This window comes from Saccopteryx bilineata, chromosome 4 (assembly GCF_036850765.1).
Source record: "Saccopteryx bilineata isolate mSacBil1 chromosome 4, mSacBil1_pri_phased_curated, whole genome shotgun sequence".
In the NCBI taxonomy this organism is placed as follows: Eukaryota; Metazoa; Chordata; class Mammalia; order Chiroptera; family Emballonuridae; genus Saccopteryx; species Saccopteryx bilineata.
In genome coordinates, this window is record NC_089493.1 from 276,784,232 (window position 1) to 276,806,805 (window position 22,574).

The following is a 22,574-nucleotide window of genomic DNA, read 5'->3' on the forward strand; positions in this document are numbered from 1 at the left end:
AGACTCCTACACGCGCCCTGACCAGGATCCACCTAGCAACCCCATCTGGGGCCGATGCTCAAATCACCCAAGCTATTCTTAGTAACTGAGGCCAATACTCGGACCAACCAAGCCACTGGCAGCAGGAGGGAAAGTGGAAGAGAAGGGGGAGAGGAAGGGAAAGAGAAGCAGATGGTCACTTCTCTTGTATGCCCTGACCAGAAATCGAACCCAGGACATCAGTACGCCAGGTTGATACTCTATCCACTGAGCCAACTGGCCAGGGCCTTATTTTATTTTTTTAAAGCCCTGGCTTTTTTTTTTTAAGGTTTTATTTATTGATCTTAGAGAGGGAGTGGGAGGGAGAGGGGGGGAGAGAGAGAGAGAGAGAGAGGGAGAGAGAGAGAGAAAGGCGGGGTGGGAGAAAGGAAGCAGCGGGAAGCACGTTGCTCTTAGGTGCCTTGACTGGGCAAAGCCCATGGTTTTGAACTGGTGACCTCAATATTTCAGGTTGACGCTTTATGAACTGTGCTACCACAGGTCAGTCTACTATGTTCTTATTTTTACAATGGGGAGTGAAACCTTATTTTATGATTAAGAATCAGATGACTTTTTCCTGAGTTTTCTTTCTTCTCCATTTATAGTTACCAGATAACTTTCTCCTTTTTAGTATTCATATTATAACTTCATCTAAAAAAAAGCCCATCAACAAAACAAGTTATAAGAAATTATTCCTAAGCCTCCTTAGGTAAAATACTCAATAAGAAGACTTTGAGAAGCACTACATTAAATATGGTTATTGGTGTGACCATGTTATTTAGTTCATATTGGAAGAATTAGGAAATTAAAAAAACTCACAAAAATAAAAAAAATAACAACCACCATATTCTACAGACCAGAAAGCATCACTATTAATATTCACTTTTCACCCACAGATATCCTCATGGCAACTCCCTCCCCTCCTGCAGGTCTCTGCCCAGATGCTGTCGGCGCCCCCTGCACAGCGCCTGTCTCCCCTCGGCACCCCCGCAGCCCCGAGCCTCACTTGACCCTTCCGCGGCCCACTCTGCTGTGTCTGTTCACCTCCCTTCCTAACCAATGCGGGGTGCTCTGTGCTCTGTGGTGTTTCCTCTCTGCTTCACTGACTCCTCGTACCCAGAACCGCTCCCTGGCTCATAGAAGGCGCGAGATAAGCATCTGCTGAGTGAATTACTGATGAATGTGTATGTAATTATGAATCACTTTAATTATCAGGCACTTAAAAACCATTACAATGTCAGAAAATATCACTGCTTATTAAAAATTCTCCGGTAATCTCACAATATTAATTCACTGTCATCTGCTTATGTTGTTATCAATAATATATTCTATTTCTAGTCTTTTCAAACTGAGCACAACAATGAACGGAGTCTGGGTTACGGAGGGTTGACTGTAACTATTATGTAATGGTAAACACAGGACCCAGATGCAATCAGGAAGAGACCTGTTGACAAGGGAGGGGACACGAACACAAGAACCAGTGTTCCTCAGACCAAATCCGCTATGACCTACTAGCTGACACACCCAATTCTCTCAGAAGCGAGGGTGGGAAATAGCTCTCCCCTAGACAAATGCAAAGAGTTATGATCTGGGCCTGACCTGTGGTGGTGCAGAGGGTAAAGCAGTGACCTCGAATGCTGAGTTTGCTGGTTTGAAACCCCGGGCTTGCCTGGTCAAGGCACATATGGGAGTTGATGCTTCCTGCTCCTCCCCTGTCTCTCTATCTCTTTCCTTTCTCTCTCTCCTCTCTCTCTAATAAAAATGAATAAATAAAGTCAATAAATAAATAAATAAAAGCATTATGATCTGTTTCCTAACATGTGCCCATCTTTTCCTCAACCGGCAGAGTCCTAGGATTCCCTCCTTAACCTCTGAATCCCGAAGTCTTAACAAGGCCGCCTGCCCTGGAACTGAGGCCCTCCTTAAACACATCCACTAGTGGAGAGCAGAATTTTGAAAATCAGGAGAGGCAGAGAACAAATTCTGAGTATCTGCAGGGAAAGGTGGGTTAGCATTCTTAGCAGTACATGCCTGCGGATGTAAGAAGATGAGATAAGAGCTGATTTTACGGAACCAGTTGCCACCTGCCACCCTCTGGAATGTCTGGCCCCAGTACTAAGGGATGGAAGATGGTGAAATAGGCTGGCCACACACTCGCCACACTGACAAAGAGAGCCAGGAGTAGAAAGGGAACCTTCCCTCCAGGGAGGTCAGGACAGGGGCAGGCTCGGGGGACAGAGGGAGACGAGGAGCATGCACCAGGCTGACCCCTGGCGAGCCCTGCAGTGGGTTAACAGGAGGCGAAAGGAGCCTGGCCTGGCCTTCAGGAGAGCGCGGTCCTGCCCGGCCTCTCCGCTTCCTTACTTCTGTGGGCCTGTCGCCTCGTCGGAAAGGTGGGGCTAGAGGGTTAGCTAGCTCTCTAACGTCCTTTTTACAATAGTTTGGAAAGTTTGAGCTCTGTGTTCTGCTAGTTATGGCAAAAGCCACATCTGAAATGATTAAAATATTCCACAGGTTATCCACCACCCCCACTTTATTTAGTAGTTCTTCAACAAACTTTAAAAATGTAGTATATGTTAAAACTTTTAATCTTCCTTGGGACTTATTCTAACTGAATTATTTTGACCAAATAAAATGCAGGAACAGTGCCACAAATCTGCAGCTTATCTGAAGAACAAACCAACAACCTTCATCGGGCCAAATCTGCTAAATCAAAAAAAAATATCTGCTTCTATAAAACCTTTAACCTATCATGTAATATCTCTGGAATACCACTGAGTTTAACCTTGTGTAGGAAGTGCAAAATCACATCACCATTAAAGACATCTGTTTGTGAGATTCATTCAGGACCCTCACGTGCGGTGTGAGAGCCCCTCCATCTGACCCCAGGGCCCCCGTTCTGTCTTCAAGGCCTGGACAGGAGGAGAACTGGGCACTGCTGACAGAATGCCCCTACAGTCTTCCTCACTGCTCCAGTAGTGTATACAGACCACACTGTGCGCTGTTCTGTGACTACAATGCATCACGTGTGGAAGGTGGCAAGTGTCAAATATTAAGGCCTGGTCTAGCAAGTCTGCCCACGGTTTGTTTTCAATTGCTTCAGGCCAGGCAATGTGGACACGTGCTGGACTACGGACAAGAGTCACAAGGAAAGGGACTCCAACCAGTGCGTATGCGGTACCCACCTTCACCAGAGCTGGCCCGGGCTTTGCTGAGGACACAGTGTTTGTGGGGAGCACAGGAGCTGTGGACCTTGAGGGGGGCTGATCCGTCACAGGAGGAGTTTTCAAGAATTCAGGAACGGCTGGGGACACTGAAGTAAACTGGTGGAAAAGGCAGAAAGGGAACAAGTCTGTGAAATCAATGACAGTAAAAATAGAAAAACCAGAATTATAATAAAGTGACCTCATTTTAAAAAAAAGTCTACTAGAAAAGAAACAATAGTATACTACTATGTCTGAGACCCTGATGAAGGAGTAACACACCTTATCTCTGTGAAGCCAACACTTTGCCCAAGAGTACTGCAAAGCTAAAGCTAAAGCTAAATATGGTTAGGTTGACTAAACTATCGCGTTTTCTCAGAAATATGGGTAGTACCACCCTTTTTTGGCAGGAAAAGGTACAAGACTCTTATAAAAATGATGAAAACAATACACAGTTTTCATAAGGTTTTCTTGCCATCCAGGCCACTCTAAGCCAGGCCGATTGAGACGTCATCCTTCGTCTCTGTTGTGTCTGTCACAGAGCCTGACGAACCCCCGCTACCACCCCCAGAGCCACCGTCAGGCGGCGGCGGTGAGAAAGCTCCCACTCCCTGGAGGCCCCCTCCATGAACGTGTCCTTAAATGTCCCTTACAACTTATGTTCCTGCCTCCAGACCTGACTAGTACTTATTAATCCTTTCCATTTCTTGCAAAGAAGAAAATTTGAAGAATATATTCTGGTAAGATTGACCTGTTTCACTGACATTTGAAGAAAGACGCTAATTTGTTACCTGGGCAATTATGCAATCTCAATTTGGAGTCATATATTAGCAAAGGAAACTACAGAAGGTTTTGTTAGGTTTTTATCCACCACTCATCAACCTATTCCCTCTAGCAATCTATTTTAAGTATTCATTTAGTAGAAAGAGATATTACTATTACAGTAAATAAGTTAAATGTTGACTATTGATTACTACTTGAACTTTCTATTACCAGCCTTATCTTAAGAAAAAATGTCCTTGTCATTTACACGTCTCTGAACAACTCTCAAATTCAGTACAACAATCAAAATCAGTTCTCTTGTTGAAGTATTTGGGTTTAAAAATAGCAAACTGTGTTTTCCCTCCTTAAAATAAATGACCTGAAAAGTCAGAGGGCCATTAACTACAAGAAATATGAAGCTTGGCACATACTAGTTACTCAATAAATATTTGTTTAATGGGTGAATGGAAATTCCTTGTGGCTTTACTCATGCTAGGTCACACTCTGCCTGCTGAGACTGTGTGTGAGTGTGCAATTAATTGTGCCCATGTCAGCTCTCTCCTTAAAGTGTTTTATTTTGCCATTGACTTCAGCTTTAATTAATTATCAGTAACCATTACATGTTGACAGTATGAAAGATGTGCCTTTTTAAAGATGGCTAAACTCAATTTCATTTTCAAACAAATGAAAGGAAAGAACGTATCTACAAGTTTTGACACCTATGTTCCAGGCTGACTCCTGCCCCCAAATGGCCCTGCGACAGCCAGCTGGTCAGGGAACCTCTGACCTGAAGTGTGAGACGTCAGAAAGCTGATCTATGCTGTCAGGGACAGGGTTTACACTATTTGTTTTCCTTTCACTTTGCGCATTTTTAAGGATACTTATCTCGGTTAATTTTCACACAGGGGAGAAAACATTCCTTGGCTATTAAGTAATTGACATAAGAAACAGAATCAGATATTTGAATTTTAAAATATATATTTCCTTGAGGATAAATTCTACTCATCTGCCAAGCTATTTTACCAGTCAAGCCCTCACTGGCTGATTTGATAGTAATGATACATTCAAGTAGTCAAGTGTTAATAATCTGAAAAATAACCCAGGAACACGAATATGGTGTTAACTGTAATATTTATGATGTTTTGCGTATATTTCTAGACCCTGCCAATTGACTTCAGCCTTGATTACTGACTCGCCCATCTTAGTAGCTCTTCTGGTATTTCAGGGTGACTTTGCTATTCAGAAAACCACAGATTCCAGCACACCACAAGAATAACTCAACTAAGATACCAGCGATTAACTTTACCTAATCTGAATATAAATTCTGCTTAAAAAGGGAGAAATATTTTATACTTTGCCAGTCTTTTTTATGGATAGCTTTAGGAAGGATCCTTCAAAAAACCTCGGGTCATATCTAGATGTTAGTACCCTACTGGCTAGATTTAAAAAAAAAAAAAAAAAAAAAAAAAGAACCCCCCCTGGGTATTAATACTTCTGAAATGACGGTATTCTTAAAAGGGTGAAGAAAATATTCAAGCAATAAAAAATATACTTATTTTGTTTCACAACAGATTGAGTAATATGTTAAAATCTTAAAAGAATGCTTTAAATATGTTTAAATTGCCACTGAGACTTAAGTTTACCTTATATATTATCAAAATTTAATCTCAAAACAACTCAGAATCTTTTTTCCAAAGAAACAAAAATGCAAACTGTGCTTTGTTTTACTGGATCCGATCACGATTTTCATCACGAGTTATAGGTCTTATGACTACCAGTTCTTTAACTGTCAGCATAACATCATGAAAAGAAATGTCAGTGGCCCTGGCCAGTTGGCTCAGTGGTAGCCTGGTGTGGGGACGTCCTGGGTTCGATTCCCGGTCAGGGCACACAGGAATGGCAACCATCTGCTTCACTCCCCCTTTCCCTTCCCCTACTCTCTCTTTCTTCCCCTCCCGTAGCTATAGCTCAATTGGTTTGAACGCATCGCCAAGTGCTGAGAACGGCTCCATGGAGCCTCCACCTCAGGTGCTAAAACAGCTTGGTTGTCAGTGGCCCCAGATGGACAGAGCATCAGCCCCAGACGGGTTGCTGGGTGGATCCCAGTAAGGGTGCATGCGGGAGTCTGACTATCTCCCTTCCTCTCACTTGGAAAAAGAAGAAGAAAAATGTCAGAAAACACTGTTGAACAATGGATATTTATATGTTAAATAAAACTTAAAAGATAGCAGTTACAGTTTTAAAGACTAACTCTTCTTTTATTAGAAATTGTTATGGGAAAGTACTGATATGAAAAAAAAGAAGTCAGAGGAAAATGTTTAAACTGACTAAAGTTTAATACCATTTCAGGTATCTGCACTGGATCCTTCTAAAGAAATGATAACACTTGCCAAGGACCAATCACTGTTCTCTGGTAAGTTCCTTTTTCATTATAATTTCTTTATGCAATTTAAAGGGATAGAAACCGGATAAATTAAAAACAAAGGTATTTTTTTATTTTTGTATTGTTGATTTAAGATCTGTAAAAATTTGTTAATTTAGAATGCAGATTTTAATTTCAATGGTAATATGCAAATAAATTCAAAATGCAATTATTTTAAGAATACTGTTTCTATATTCAATCCCCAGACAAGTAAAATGAACACTAGTCAATGAATGAGTTAAATATAAATAAAAAACATGTGCTTTGTGTATTTAATAGATGGATGGATATTTTATGTAAAATTCTAGCTTTGTTAAAACATATCACCTAGAACTGACCATTTGTTTCTATAATACAAAATTATGAATTTAAACATTTCATTTTTATTTTTTATTTTATTTTTTTAAGTGAGAGGAAGGGAGATAGAGAGACAAACTCCTGCATGCACACTAGAGAAATGACCATCTGCTCCACCCCTCCCCCCTTCTGTCTCTCTCTCTCTTCCCCTCCCACAGCCATGGCTTGATTGGTATATGTGAGCTGGCCCTGGGCACTAAGGATGGCTCCATGGAGGCTCCACCTCAGCTGCTAAAAACAGTTCAGTTGCTGAGCAACATCCCCAGATGTCTATTACAACCTTAGTGTGACCCTGTTGGTGATTCATGAGTTAGTCAAAGTGACCATCAGGGGCCAGATACAAAAGCATAATAAATATTAGAATTATTATTATCATTTTTTGGTAACTAAATTATACTACTTGAGTAGACTACATAATTGAGGAAACAATGATATGCATGCATTTCTTGAGGAATAGAAGTAACAACTGTCACTGAGTCATAGTAGGATAATGTAGGGTGATGTACTGGAAAATGGTCTAAAGCAGTGGTCCCCAACCTTTTTTGGGCCACAGACTGATTTAATGTCAGAAAATATTTTCATGGACCGGCCTTTAGGGTGGGACAGATAAATGCACAAAATAAAATTATGCAATCAGCGTAAAAACTGTGGTATTTTAAAATATAATTGTCAAACCTATGAGACAAGCATCAAGAGAGTCTTTGACGGATGTAACAGAGGGAATCTGGTCATTTTTTAAAAATAAAACATCGTTCGGTCTTAAATATAAATAAAATGGAAATAATGTAAGTTATTTATTCTTTCTCTGTGGACCAGTACCAAATAGCCCATGGACTGGTACCGGTCCGTGGCCCGGGGCTTGGGGACAACTGGTCTAAAGAAAAATCTCAAACTGTGGCCTAATAAGAACAAGGTCCAAAGTTCAAACTCTGACAGATGCTCGGTTTTCATGACACTGCCCCAGGCAACACATTTAGAAGAAGCAGCTCTGTGTCTGGTTGAGGTAAGTGCTTGGCACATGGTGGACTTTTAAAAAATTTTTATTATCTCAATTATAGTCAATAAACATTTATTTATTTATAAATAAATTGAAGAGGTCTATTCTGCAAATACACCATAATAGGCATTTTCCTATTGACCACAGGAGAGTTAAGAATAGCAAATGGAATAGAACTTTGCTGTTAATGCTAGAACTAACTCAAAATCTAATAAGCATTAAGAGCAGTAGAGTTCTCATGATGTATAAGTCATAAAAAGCATTATTCAAGGGGTAACAAAGAAATCACAGTAAATATCTTTGATACCCTATTTAGGCCTTCATCAATGAGTATTTGTAATAAAAGTTAGTGTAATGCTGATTATTTAATGTATGTGTACATGGCTTACCTACTTGACCTTGCACATTCTGTTAGCTTGAACCTAAGCTTTCTATACTACTTGGCAAAAGGTTATCTACCTGAAAGTCACGGATACAATGGGAAAAAAACTGACCAGCAAAGCTCCTTCAGCACTACTTTGAATTACGCGCAGGTTTTGGCCTTATAGCACAAAATGTAGGCTTGAAAATTACACAGGTCTTGTCAGACCACACTTACAGTTAAACTTCCGTGTGTTTATAATAAATAATTAAATGGCTTAAGAAACTGCTGAGAGAAACAAACCTTCAGCTTAAAAGAACCAGTGTAACAGCTCCTGGTGCCCACATGTGGCTAACTGTACTTAATTTTCTACAGCTTTTCATTGTTCAAGAATTGCTCAAGCATAAAGTATACTGAGCTTCAATATATGATGTGTGTTCCATTAATATTTTGCTAAATTCCTTTCCAGCTATACTTTTAATAAGAATTGAAAAGACAAGAGAAAAGTGCAAGGAAAGTCAGTTTTAGCCTCTTACAGACCACACAGAATGACATATTAAAGAACTGTTTCACCATTAAAATTTACATTTGAAAGGAAACCCATGGTGGTGTATTGTATTGTCCACATTGCAAGGTCATTAGCATTTTAGCACTGGGATTTCAAGAGAAGTGCCTGGAAAATCTGTTTTTTACTTAAATATTATGTATTACATGTTTTTGTTTTATAGGGAATGTTTCTTTTATTTGAATACTTTCTTGTAGGATTTAATCTTCTGGTATCTGGGTGTTCTGAAAAGAATTAAGGAGACTATATGTCATAAGACATTCTGGAATAAAGCAAGGCATTAAGAACTTAGAACTTCTAATTTTCTCTCAACTATCTGTAAACAACTTTTAAAAAATCTAAAAGAAATTTTCTACACTGACCTTGAACTTTAGGCCAACTACTTAAAAAAAATGAACAAGAAAACTAGGAAAGTCTGACCAGGCTCTGGTGCAGTGGATAGAGCACCGGACTGGGATGCGGAGGACCCAGGTTCGAGACCCCGAGGTCGCCAGCTTGAGTGCAGGCTCATCTGCGCTCATCTGGTTTGAGCAAAGCTCACCAGCTTGGACCCAAGGTCGCTGGCTTGAGCAAGGGGTTACTCGGTCTGCTGAAGGCCCATGGTCAAGGCACATATGAGAAAGCAATCAATGAACAACTAAGGTGTCGCAACGAAAACTGATGATTGATACTTCTCATCTCTCTCTATTCCTGTCTGTCTATCCCTCTCTGACTCTCTCTCTGTCTCTGAAAAAAATAAAAATAAAGAAAGAAAAAGAAACATTAAAAAAAAAGAAAACTAGGAAAATATATTTAAGCCATAGGATTAAATGTGCAGTACAAAATGATGATTAGTCAACATATGAGAACAAACTGGTCCAGGTAAACAAGAAGCAAAGCGAATCCTATGGCAGTGCTACTCAAAGTATGGTCTGTGGACCTTTGCTATCTGCCTGCATCAAGTACAGGAAGACTTATGGAAATCTAATGTCACTCCACTACTTTTATTGTATTTTATGAGAAAATTAGCCTGCAATGTATTGGGAATTAAACTACACTGCTCACAACAATTAGGGGATATTTCTAAATGAATGTGAAGCTATCAAGTATCCCCTAATTTTTATGAGCAGTATATATAAAAAACAAACACACTAATCCTCTCCTATAGGCAACTGGAGGACCACTGGTCTACAGTAACTAAATTCACCATCAAGCTCTTCCAGAGTTTCCATTGTAAAGATTAAAAACTAAGAATCGCCCTGGCTAGTTCATTTGATTAGAGCATTGTCCCAATACACAGAGGTTGTGGGTTTGATCCCTGGTCAGGGCACATACAGAAATGCATTTCCCTCTCACTCTCTCTCTCCTCCCCTTCCTCTCTCTCTAAAATCAATTTAAAAAATTAAAAAAATTGAAATCCCTGGATGGGTAGCTCGGTTGGTTAGAGCTTTATCCCGAAGTGCAAAGGTTGCTGTTAGATCCCCAGTCAGGGCACTACAGAAACAGATTGATGTGCCCGTCTTTCTCTCTCCCTTCCACTCTCTCTTAAAAATAAATAAATTAAAAAATAATAAAAAACTAACAATCTGAAAAAATACCCAAAATATAAGACATTTATGTTGCTCTTTGCTTTGTAAGGACTGTTTTAATAATAGTAATAAGACTGACTGTGGGGGGGGTACAATGACAATTCAGAATCAGGGAAAATATATTATAGAGATCATCTAGAATTTTTCATTCATTAAGGCAATAAGCACTTGCTATGTGTTGGGCCCTATGCGTTTAATATGAAATTACGAAGATATAATGATGGGACAACCCTGTTCATTGGAACTTTGAAGTCTAATGAAAAACAGTTTTCAGGTACTTTGTCCTTGAACTACAAGTGTGAAAGTAATTGTATTTAGGGAGATAAATATATTTTGTATATATCAAGTGAGATGCTTGGATAAATTGTGTAAATACTGGATAACAGCAAAAATAAAATACAAAATTTGCCAAAACTATATAGCACAGTTAACAGAGAGATGTTTCTTTAATTGCAGGAACAAAAGTATAAATAATAATAGTCTTTGTCAGGTTCCTACTTATAAATACTATAACACATAACACAAGGGAATTTTATGAAGGACACACAACTTAAGGCCTCCAAGTATATGATACAGAAATCATGTAACAGGTAAAGTTGCAGAAGCCAGCTCTGATTCTAGGTTCTTTTACTTGACTGTAAGTAGGGAGTGTACCATTCTCTAAAGTGGGTCTTTTCCCACAGGCTCAGTTGACAGGTAAAGGACAGACTGTTAATGGTCTGCATGTAGCAGGCAGCAATACTGAAGAGTCTTATAAAAACTGTTTTGAGCTCAGGAATGACCCAAGGCCTACTGTGTGTTGCACTGGCAATAAAGAGAGCATATTTATTCTTCAAGAAACACTGCTATTGCTTTTTTCCTTCAAGAAGTTCTGAAATGTCAGCCACTGGGCGGGACCACTTCTGGTTAAATAAAGTTCCTGGCTTACAAACTTAGCTGGAGACCAAGTTTCAGAGCAAAATAAAAAATAAAACAAACAAACAAAAAACCCTAATAGTACAAGCCATGCTGAGAAAAGGAGAATGACTATCTCCTACATAGGTGGAACTGTTGTGAAGCCATTACCAGGTAGGGTGGCTGAGGTGACAAAAGTCCTGTTACTAGAAGATAAGGCTATGCTACTAGCTGTCTGATATTTTGACCTACTCAGACAGAAGCAGAGATCAACCCAAATGAATAAATAGTACTGTTTTTTTAATGTTATTCACTTGCATATTTGACATTCTTTTTGGCCCTATTTTTTAAAGCAAACCAGGGCGCAGCAAATATGTGAGAATACAGTAGGGGCTGGTTTCCCTTGCTCTCCCTCTCTGCCTTCATAGACCTCAGACCATGGGCTAGCCATGTACCCTTCTTCCAAGCTAGCCATGTACACTTTGCTAGGTTCCAGCAAAGCCGAGGGGCCAGTCACTCTTGCCCTGTAAACTCTGACAGGAGAATATGAATTGTAGCTACCCACACTGCCTTTGATGAATCCAAGTTGGAGAGGATCTATTCTCAAAGGAAGAACACAAACACTTCTACATGGGTGGATATCAGTTAGCTGTTGTGGTACTGAATTCAAGTCAATGTTTACTGAGCACTTTTTCTGAACCAGGCCCTGTGCTAGATATTGAACACACACACACACACACACACAACCTCTTGTCATCTAAGAGACAAAGTCCTCCTTATAGGTTCACATTTTCACATTTAATTTAGAGGCACAGATACAATAAATAAATTAATTAATGTATTTCAGGTTGTGGTAGTAAGTATAAGGAATAATGCTGAAAGACATAGTCCCTACCTAACAAATAGATATTCATGATTGTGAAGAAATGCTGTAAGAAATTATGCAAATATTTTTAATCCCCAAACTTCCATACCTCTCTAAACCTAGGCCTCCCGTGGTGTAAGAGTTAAGGCAGATAATTGCTCAATTCCTTTCCAACTTAAAAATTCTGTTAGGCTTTAACAAGAACATTTTCTACTGAACTTGAGCAATTCCATTAAGTAGCTCAATAGTTTTGACTTTACAATAACAAAATACTATTAAAATTTCAATAAACACCATGTGAACCCTAAGAAAGAAGATGCCTACTAAGAAAGGCTCCTAGTGGCTAACTGGGCTCAAGTTATAAAACAAAACAAAACAGCCACGGCCCCTGCATGCAAACTGAACTTCAGGGAGAAGCCTGCATTGAACTACCCACTGTACTGTACTCTTGCCTTCTGAGTCAGCCCTTATAAAAGAGTTTTTAGAATCCTATTTCAACCAATAGAACTGAGGCTTTCACCATCTAATCAGAGCTGCACAGATCCAACCAAAGCTGCATAGCTCCAACCAACCATAGTGGTTCTATTCTGACCAATTAGGACAGTGCCTTTTGGACCAATCACACTGCGAGGATTTGGAGTCCTCATTTGCATGAGAACAGACCAATTGGATCAGGGTGGGGACTTCTGTCCATAAAAGCCAGCTCCCCTCTGGTTCTGAGAGCATACTTTCGCATTCCACTGAAGAGTGAAGTTTGTCTCTCCCTGGCTGAGCTAAAATACCAAAGATGTCTTGCCAGAGCAGAACAGAGCAGGGCAAACCAGCACAGCATAAAGCAGACCAGTGAGGAACAGAGCAGAGTTGTCCAGCTGGAGAGGAGCCTAGTCCCAGGGCTGCCCACAGTTGTGTTATTTTCACAGCACTGCTGTGCAACATTTGAGCTGTTTTGCATGGAGTAGTTTCCTTCTTTAGCACACCTCAAATTGGGGATTCCTATTGGCAATGAATTGGTGCCAATGACCATCAGTTGACAACCATAAGGAGAGCACAACAAATTATGTGCATGCAGCATAGGAATTCTTATAAAACCAAAAAAAACATGAAAATCCATTGAGACATAAGAAAGATGAACTTCCAATGCAAATATCAAAAAAATTTATAAAACATAGTCCCTACCTTTGCATGTACTAGATTCTTAGTTTCCAATACAATCTGATACATAATAGGTGCTCAATAAATATTTGTTGAATAAATTCAACCTAACCAAAATCAAGGAATCAATTAAAATTTTTTAGTCAAATATCCAAACAGTGTGCAAGATTTAAGGTAACGCCACTACCTACTTGTGGAACACATAGGCACTGGAAATCTGTATTACCTTCCTGGAAGGCAGTTAAAGTGTATCTTTTGTCCAACAAAAGATTCAAGTCCATTTCAACATCTAGTATTTATCCAAAGAAAAAAATAAGTGCCAACAATGTATGTATAAAAAAACCAAGTAGTATAGCAATATGTAAGAACACAACAGGGGCTCTTGTGTGTATGAGTGAAAACCAGGAAAAAAACCTCCAAGTAACCAATAATAGGAAATTGGTTAAAAGAGATACTGAATACTATGTAGCAATTAAAATGATATATATTTACTGACAAGGGACTATATCAAACTTAAAAACTTCTGTGCATTAAAGGACACTATCAAAAGAGAGAACAAGTGACACATGGGAGAAAATATTTGCAAATCACATATCTGATAAGAGCTTAATATTCAGAGCACCAATATCCAGAATATATAAAGAATTCCTACAACTCAACAATAGGAAACCTGATTTAAAAATGGACAAAAGACTTGAACAGACATTTCTCCAAAGATAATATACAAATGGCCAACAAGCATATGAAAAGATGTTCAACATCACTAATCATTAGGGAAATGCAAATCAAAAACATAGCTTCACACCTCTGGAATCACTAGTAGTAAAAGAACATAAATTAACAAATATCATCAAGGATGTGGAGAAATAGTATGGCCACCCATGGAGATCAGTATAGAGGTTCCTTAACAAATTATAGAATGACCATATGACCCAGCAATCCTACTTCTGGGTATATGCCCAAAAGAACTGAAAACCGGGTCTCAAAGACAGACTTCTACACCCACGTACATAGTACCATCACTCACAATAGTCAAGAGGTGGAAGTAACCTAATGTTCACCAACAAATGGATAAACAAAATGTTGCAAATCCATACAACGCAGTATTATTCAGCCTTAAAAATAAAGGAGATTCTGACAGTACTACAACATGGACGAATCTTGAGAACATTAAGTAAAATAAGACAGTCACAAAAAGATAAGATACTGTATGATTCTCTTATATGAGAGAGCTAAAGCAGTCAAATTCATAAAGACAGAAACGAATGGTTGTTTCCAGGGCCTGGGGGAAGGGGTAACTGGGAGTTGTTTAATGGGTATAGTTTCAGTGTTGCAAGATGAAAATGTTTTGGCGATCTGTTGCACAATAATGTGAGTATACTTTACACTACTGAGCGGTGTACACTTTAAAACGGTGAAGAAGGTAAAAAAAAAAAGGTGAACTTTATGCTATATGTGTAAGTTATATCTCAAAGAAGTTATGTGAAAAAAATTTAAGTTACAAAACTGTAAAATAATGTGTATATAGAACAGAAATAAAATGTAAATTATTAAAAAATGTTAACAGTGGTTTGATTATAGGTGAAAAATTGTTTTCCCATATTTTTAGACTTTTCTTTGGGTGAGAATGTATTGATATGTAAAATACAAGATATTATACTTGATGTATAAAATAATCAAGGCACATTATTTATTAAGGGGTAAAAATGAGAAAGATGATACCTGGGCTGGAGTGTTTGTAGTCACAGGAGATGGCGATTCACTAACTTTTGGCTCACTGGGGGACGCAGCCGACCCCTGTGACTCCTGGCTGGCGGGCTGGTCCGGAGACAAAGCATCACTGCTGTCTTCGTCAAATGAGAAATCACCCTGAGTTTGGGGATAGTCCTCCTTCCCAACGCCTGAAGAAAGAAATGATTTGTAACTTATCTTGGCCTGGAATACCAAGCTTAAAATAAAAGGAGAAACTTTATTTATTTTTTTAATTTAAGAAGCCGGTACAAAAACAAACAAACTAAGAACAAAAAAAGTCATGTTGTTCCCAGTGGAAGAACCCACCACTACCTACCATAAATACAGGGGGAAAAAAAATCAAAGCTAAATCAGATCAGGCCTTTGGCTCTGACTGCCAGTTACAGGAAGTACAGGAGACAAGAAAGTTTTTAATGACACCTGGGGATGCAAATGCATCCAGAAAAATCCAGAATGTGGAAACGCTACAGATAAAACCAGCACGTTCATCAACAAATACTAAGAAAAGAAAGGAGGAGGGAGACCTACCCACAAGATTAAGACTTAAGAGATAGAAAAGCAACATGTGGACCTTGTTTAGATGCTTATTTGGAATCCTACTGTTACAAAACATTATCAGGCAATGGGGAAGTGAGGCGATGACTGGGTGGGTATCTTGGTAAGCCCCACTTCAGGGAGCAGCCCAGCTATACGGACACCTTACTTCTGGAAGCCCATATCCTTGAGACTGAAAGGAATCATAGTTGATTGTACACAGTTATGAAAAAAAATGGCCTAAGCTTGAAACTCTTTCTAATGCAAAATAGAAAGTCCCCATGAGTAATGAAAACTATCATAATTTTTCAAGTACAATATTAACGTTTAAAAATTGCTTGCTGAATAAGTGGCATTATTTTGGATTTTTTTCTTCTTCTAAAGCTTATGCCAGAAAAAAATGGAATCAGTAACTAAGTATGATAAGACCAAAATAAAATGGACATATACTACCATTTTTTAATGAATACATCTATACTCATAGGCTATTTACCTTGCTGAGCTAACACTGAGCTATTTATCTTTTCTGGAAGTAAATATAATAAAAATTTTGTAAAAATTTTAAACAACAGAAACTAAACACTATAATACTGTATTAAGTTTAACTTAGAAAATGTGATAATGAAATCAGAACTTAAAAGACTTAAACCTCAGATGTAAGGAGATTCTCTGGTTAATTGTAAGAGATGCTACTCTTACAATATTTAATATACAGTTGGCTCTCTGTGTCTGAATTCTGCATCCTTAGATTCAGACAACTCCTGATCAAATATATCCCCCCACAGTTACATTGTTGCTGATATGTGCTATGTAATTAGGCCTACTAATGACTGCATCTGTAGTGAACATGTACAGTCTTTTTTTTTTTATCATTATTCCCTAAACAATACAGTCTAACAACTATTAGCATTTACACTGTATTAGGTATTATGAATAATCTAGAGATGGTTTAAAGTATATGGGAGAATGGTGGGTAGGTCAAATACAAATACTATGCCATTATGCAGGACTTGAACATCCAAGGGTTTTGGTATCCGAAGTGGGTCCTGGAACCAATCTACCCTGGACACTGAGGATGACTGCAATAATAACAATAATAATGGAATCAGTACACGTATTAATTTCTAATTCAACCAGAGAACAATACTTATAATTGGTGCTGACCTTTTAAATTTACCCCAATAAATTCAATTAAAAAATATAAAAAAAAATTGTTGTATCTAAAACAGTCAATATTTTTTCTCCCCGAATAAATGTTCAGAGTCTTGCCTATAATTGCTTCCTTAACACTGGAGTCTACAGGCAGGATGTTCTTCTCTACCAGCTCCATAGGGCCAGGTCTCTGAGCAATCTTTTCATTCAGATCATCAGCGAGGCGAGCTCTTTTCAACTTCATCTGAGTGGCCTGCAGGGATGGCTCTGCAAATGTTTCTAAAAGAAGAAATAGTTTTAACCATTATTTGAATTACTATTTCTGTTCAGGCCAACTAATTTAAGTTAAACTGGTTTAAACATACTGATGTATTCTTAACATATTTATGGAAAAAGAAAATCACTCTTAAGAAAGTTCCAGTTTACATTTTATATTTTTAGTCCTGGATAGCTTTACACTGCCTATATAATACAGATGCCCACAGACTCAAATTAACATGAACACAAGCCAAAAATGGGGTACTGCTATTGTTCATTTATGGTAGGAGGGTTATATTCACATTTACTTGATATCGGGTAAATGTGCAGAGGGTAAACAAGACAGATGGGGTCCGTGGCTCTAGAAGTTCGCTATTTTAGATTTGGCTTTATTGGAAAGACAATTTCTAGAAGGAGAGTAATTGGAAAGTCAATTTCTAGAAGGAAAGACATTGTATCTTAGGATATAAACTTCTCTGCATGAGTCAGTGAGAAAAGATTCAAGTCATATTCTTGTATTGATCCCTGTGTGTCTCAGAGCCGATCATCATAATTAAGAATTTGGGTTTATTTCTGCAAACAGAACATTTAATTACCAGACACCGTAATTAACAGTCATATGGAAGCATCAACTCATCTACTTACAAATACATGAAGTTGTATAACAGATGTGAAACTACTATCAATTTATATAACTTGTTCATTTGTGCATTTTTATCAATTACTTGTTTCTCATAACTCTAACATTTTATTATATTGTTCTAAATAATGTTTATAATTGATTAAAAACAATGATGAGGTATTAACCCAATATTCTGAGCTTAGAGTTGCTTGCCTCTTAAATTATACAATAGGGGCTGGCTTTAGCTCAGTGGTTCCTTTAAGTCAAGTTCGCTTATTAAATTATACAAGAGAAGGTCTTTTAATAAAATTCCTCATAAGTATCCTCAGGATTAACTGATGTTCTTTCTATTTTTTTCCCTTTCTTTTTTTTTAAGTGAGAAGAGGGGAGAGAAAGAGACTCCCACATTCTCCATGACTGGGATCCACCCAGCAACATGCGTCTGGGGCGACTGCCAATAAGCAGAGCTAACCTCAGCACCTGAGGCCAACACTCAGCGCAACCAAGCTATCCTCAGCGCCCAGGGCCATGCTTGAACCAACCGAGCCACTGGCTGCAAGAGGGGAAGAGAGGGGGAAGAGAAGGAGGAGGAGAGAAGCAGATGGTTGCTTCTCTTGTGTGCCCTGATGGGGAATCAAACCTGGTATATCCATACGCAGGGCTGGCACTCTATCCACTGAACCGACTGGCCAGGGCCTGATGTTCTTTATTTTGTAGGTAAATATCTTTGTTGAAGCCCAGAGCTCACTGCAAGATCATGGCTGATAAACTACACATTTCCTGCACATCTGAGTACAGCTGACTGTGTATAGCATGCTAACTCTCCTACACAGTCAAAAATTCACAAATAACTTGATTGCTTCCAAACTTAACTAAGTCTACTGTTGACCAGAAGCATCATTGATAACATAAATAGCCGATGAAAACATATTTTGTATATGGTATATGCATTGTATACTGTATTTTTCTAATAAAGTAAGCTACTAGAGAAAATATTATAAAGAAAATCATAAGGAAGATAAAATACATTTAACTGTTTATTGGAAAAAATTGTGTGTAAGTGGACCTGTACAGTTCAAACCCATGTTCAATGGTCACTGTATTTTAGATTGTACAGTTGATTTATATGCTTACCAGAGGGCAACCTTGATTGTTCACAAAATTAGAGGATATTTTATCACTTCATATTCATTTTGAACTATCTCCTAATTTTTGTGAGCAGTTATAGCTCACATCTGTTGGAATTGCTACTGTCAATACATAATATAAATGTCATAGGAAAAGGATAAATTTCCAAAATGAAATGATTATTTCTTGGAAACCTATGTTAAATGCTTCAGAACTTGATAAAGGCAAGTCATTAAAAAACTCACTGTCAAATTAGGGCAATTAACAATTGTAACAACTGTAAAGGATTTGGGGAAAATTGTAAAACTTAGGGTTTTTAAACTAAAGATTGCTTTTCAAGTCCCTTTAAGTTTTTGTTTCACCATAAATGAAAATTGTAGACAGCGCACAATTGTTGAGAGCTCTATGCAAGAAAGGTAAAGTGAACTCCACTCGGTAAAGCCTCCCCAAAGAGAAGGTCCTAACCCTTAAGCAGAATCTTGGCAAATAAACGCACACTTTATAAATTAAAGTAACATGTGTGGTCATCTCATTTTTATAATTTTGCTATATAACTGGGGCCCTAATCTGTTGGATAAAACACTTTTAACAATACAGGAAGATGATAGGTGGGAGACTTAGATCCTGCAAACCACTCTTAGGTTGATATTTTAAGTGCTTCTGTTAAGATCTAGGTAGGATAGTCTTCTGCCTTTCTCTTTTCTCCCATAAACTCTTATCTAAGTGGTATCAGAAACATGTTTGAGAAGAAAATATTCTAAAAATAAATAACCAGAGGTTGGCATTTTGGTATGTTTCTGTTTCTAGTCTTATTACCGCCTCACTTTCATTAGGCTGAGCATGAATTTTAGCTGCTAAATGCTAAATTTCAGAAAATAATTTAAGACTTTTGCCTGCCAAACATCCAATCCAATCAAAACCTGTATAATATTAAAATAAGTTGGAGTGGTCTTTAAGGCATTTTAAAAATTATAGGTGACATATTTTTCTAATTTCAAAAATCCCAACTTGAGAATAGATGTTCTAAAAACATTGCTTATAGTTCATTCATGTTCATGATTAGGTTTTTAAATGCTGGGTAGTCTTATAAAAAGAATGATTTCTTTAGATAGTTACATGTTTTCGCCTTGGTTTTAATTATATTAATAAAGCCTGTTATATAGTTAGCAGCTAAGTTGAAACAGGGAGCATTATTCCCACAAAAATGTTCCTTAGAGGTCAAGGTATCTGCAGGCAGAAAGAAGCTAGTTCCTTACAGGTAAACTTGCTTCTCTGAATATGCACTCATCCCTGATAGCTGGTAGCTGCTCCTACTGGACTACTGGAGTTCTGGAAAAGCTTTTCTAGTCCAATGGACTTCTGAGCACACAACCCACAGTGGAGTTTATCGGTCTGGGGCTTCCACTTCCTGCCCCAGATATGAAGATGGTCACATAACTGAAGGTGCGTTGGATTAGAAGAGACCTCACTTGGGGTTATAGAGGCCAACCTCATTCTTGGGGCTTCTTTACAACATTCTTAATGTGGTGTCAGCCTGTGCTTGCTCCCTATCACAGCAGCCTGTTTATGCCCCACAGAGTACTTCTCTGACTCTGTAATTCAGGATGTTTTCCCTGTTTGTGCCATTAGAATGCAAACTCCATGAAGACAGGCTCATGTGTTGGGTCTCTGGTGTCTGGCTCACTGGCCAATGAGTAAACACCTCTGATAAAAGCAACCTTATGGTTTCCTGAAGATTTTTTTATTTGGACACGTCTGACCTTTATAAAGGATATTATTCCTTATGTTGATCTACAATCTGATACTTTATAATGTCAACCTAATTCTAATACTAAGTCTGTCATCAGGCTAGAGAGGACAAATCTAATCTTCCATCTATCTGATAGTTGTGTCTAAATATTTGAGTTTTCAGATTCTTTATCTTCCCAAAGCTGAACACACCTCAAGACTATCACAGGGTCCAACTCTTAGTCTTGCTCAATAAGTTAAAGCAGCAAAATAAGGGAAGAAAACGTAACTTGAGGAATCTATGGTGGAGACAGATACCAGCCTTCAAGAATGCTGTCTTCTGGAGAGGAAAATCTCCTGCCCTTAGCTACGCATCTCACCAAGGATGGAAGAGAACTGTCCCTACCAGCTGTGAGTGATGAGGTTAAATCACTGAGAAAATCTGGTGGGCAGAGTGGAGGGTGTTTAACATAATGGTCAGATCAAGCTGGACTGCTGTGGGTAAGAGGCAACAAAGAGAAAATGTTAGGTGTAGACATCATGCCAGGTGGACATAACAGGGTCCAAGTAGCTGAAAATCCGTGGTTAGACTTGTGGCTACTGCACCCTTTATGAATTAATGAGTGGGCACATGTCCCTTGCTGATAAAGAAGTCCTCTGGACAGAAAACATTTTTCCAGAACAGTATGGTAGGGATACCTATGGCACCAGCTGGTAAGGAAGAGGCAGCTCAGCAGTTGGTTATTTGGAGAATGCAACCTTCCCCATGTATCTAACATATCATTTAACTCTGGGTCTTCATGTTGCTATCCAATTTGGATGATGTCAGCCTGTGGAGTAAAAGTTATTAAAATGGGGATAAACAGAAATGACAGTATTCTCACTTACTTTCTTGAGAAAAGGAAGCAAAATAAGCAGAAATAAAGCTTTTACCTTCTAAAATGTGCATCCTGACAAGTTCAGAACGATCTGGTCGACTTCTAATCTTGTGCTTCAAAAAGTTTTCAGTCTTAAAAAGGAAGATAGAGAAAGTCTTACCATAAATTGTTTATGACTTATTGTTGTTTTAAATCTTTTTCTTTCAAGGTACTCCATTTAAATTAATTGATACCCTTCTGGTCATGATTTTAAGAGGAGGAAAAGAGTAGAAATTACTTGAAAAATTACTATCCAATATATAATTTAAATTGTAGCCTTCAGCATTCAGTACAAGGACTTGAAGTGTATGTTGGAATAAAGTAATCAATTTATAGTTTTATTTTAAAACTTGGGAAAGGCAAAAGCTCATAATTTTAAGTTGATTTTTTAACAGACATAGAATTTTGATCATTTAAATATCTAATATCAATAAAATCTAAACTTCAGGTCAAGTAAAAAATCCACCTAAATTTCCTAAAAATTTCTCATGTATTTTCTTTGATGAGTTCATATCCTTGATTATATTTTCTTATTCAGAAATGTATTCAACTCCAAATAATAGGGTTTTTTACTTTACAAAATGCTAAGGTATCATAAACAGGCTTTTCATAAAATGATAGAAATTTTTCCTAAAACAAAAAGAAAAATTGTGCATAATGAAAATTAGACCCTGGCCAGCTGGCTCAGTGGTAGGTAGAGCCTTGGCCTCACGTGTGGAAGTCCCGGGTTTAATTTCTGGTCAGGGCACACAGGAGAAGTATCCATCTGCTTTTCTACCCCTTCCCCTCTTGCTTCTCTCTCTCTCTCTGTTTTCTCCTCCTGCAGCCATGGCTCGATTGGAGCGAGCTGGCCCTGGGCACTGAGGATGGCTCTATAGCAGGGGTTCCCAAACTTTTTACACAGGGGGCCAGTTCACTGTCCCTCAGACCGTTGGAAGGCCGGACTATAAAAAAAGCTATGAACAAATCCCTATGCACACTGCACCTATCTTATTTTAAAGTAAAAAACCAAAACGGGAACAAATACAATATTTAAAATAAAGAACAAGTAAATTTAAATCAACAAACTGACCAGTATTTCAATGGGAACTATGCTCCTCTCACTGACCACCAAGGAAAGAGGTGCCACTTCCAGAAGTGCGGCGGGGGCAGAAAAATGGCCTCAGGGGGCCGCAGCTTGGGGATCCCTGCTCTATAGCCTCCCCTAGGAAGAGCTCGGTTCCTAAGCAACGGAGCAACGCCCCAGATGGGCAGAGCATTGCCCTCTAGTGGGCTTGCCGGGTGGATCCTGGTTGAGGTGCATGCGGAGTCTGTCTCTC

At 38.5% G+C, this 22,574-nt stretch overlaps 1 protein-coding gene across 8 annotated transcripts in view; it reads right to left on the minus strand.

Annotated features, from left to right (window-relative positions):
• MRTFB (myocardin related transcription factor B) overlaps positions 1-22,574 on the minus strand; it is a 309,731-nt gene that overhangs the window by 29,198 nt on the left and 257,959 nt on the right. For all 8 annotated transcript variants that reach the window (XM_066274807.1, XM_066274805.1, XM_066274810.1 and 5 more), the window contains 4 exons: positions 21,272-21,347; positions 16,720-16,881; positions 14,887-15,065; positions 3,204-3,341 (listed from right to left, as the gene is read on the minus strand). In XM_066274807.1, the coding sequence (XP_066130904.1) occupies positions 3,204-3,341; positions 14,887-15,065; positions 16,720-16,881; positions 21,272-21,347 (555 nt within the window). The remainder of the gene's footprint in view (positions 1-3,203; positions 3,342-14,886; positions 15,066-16,719; positions 16,882-21,271; positions 21,348-22,574) is intronic.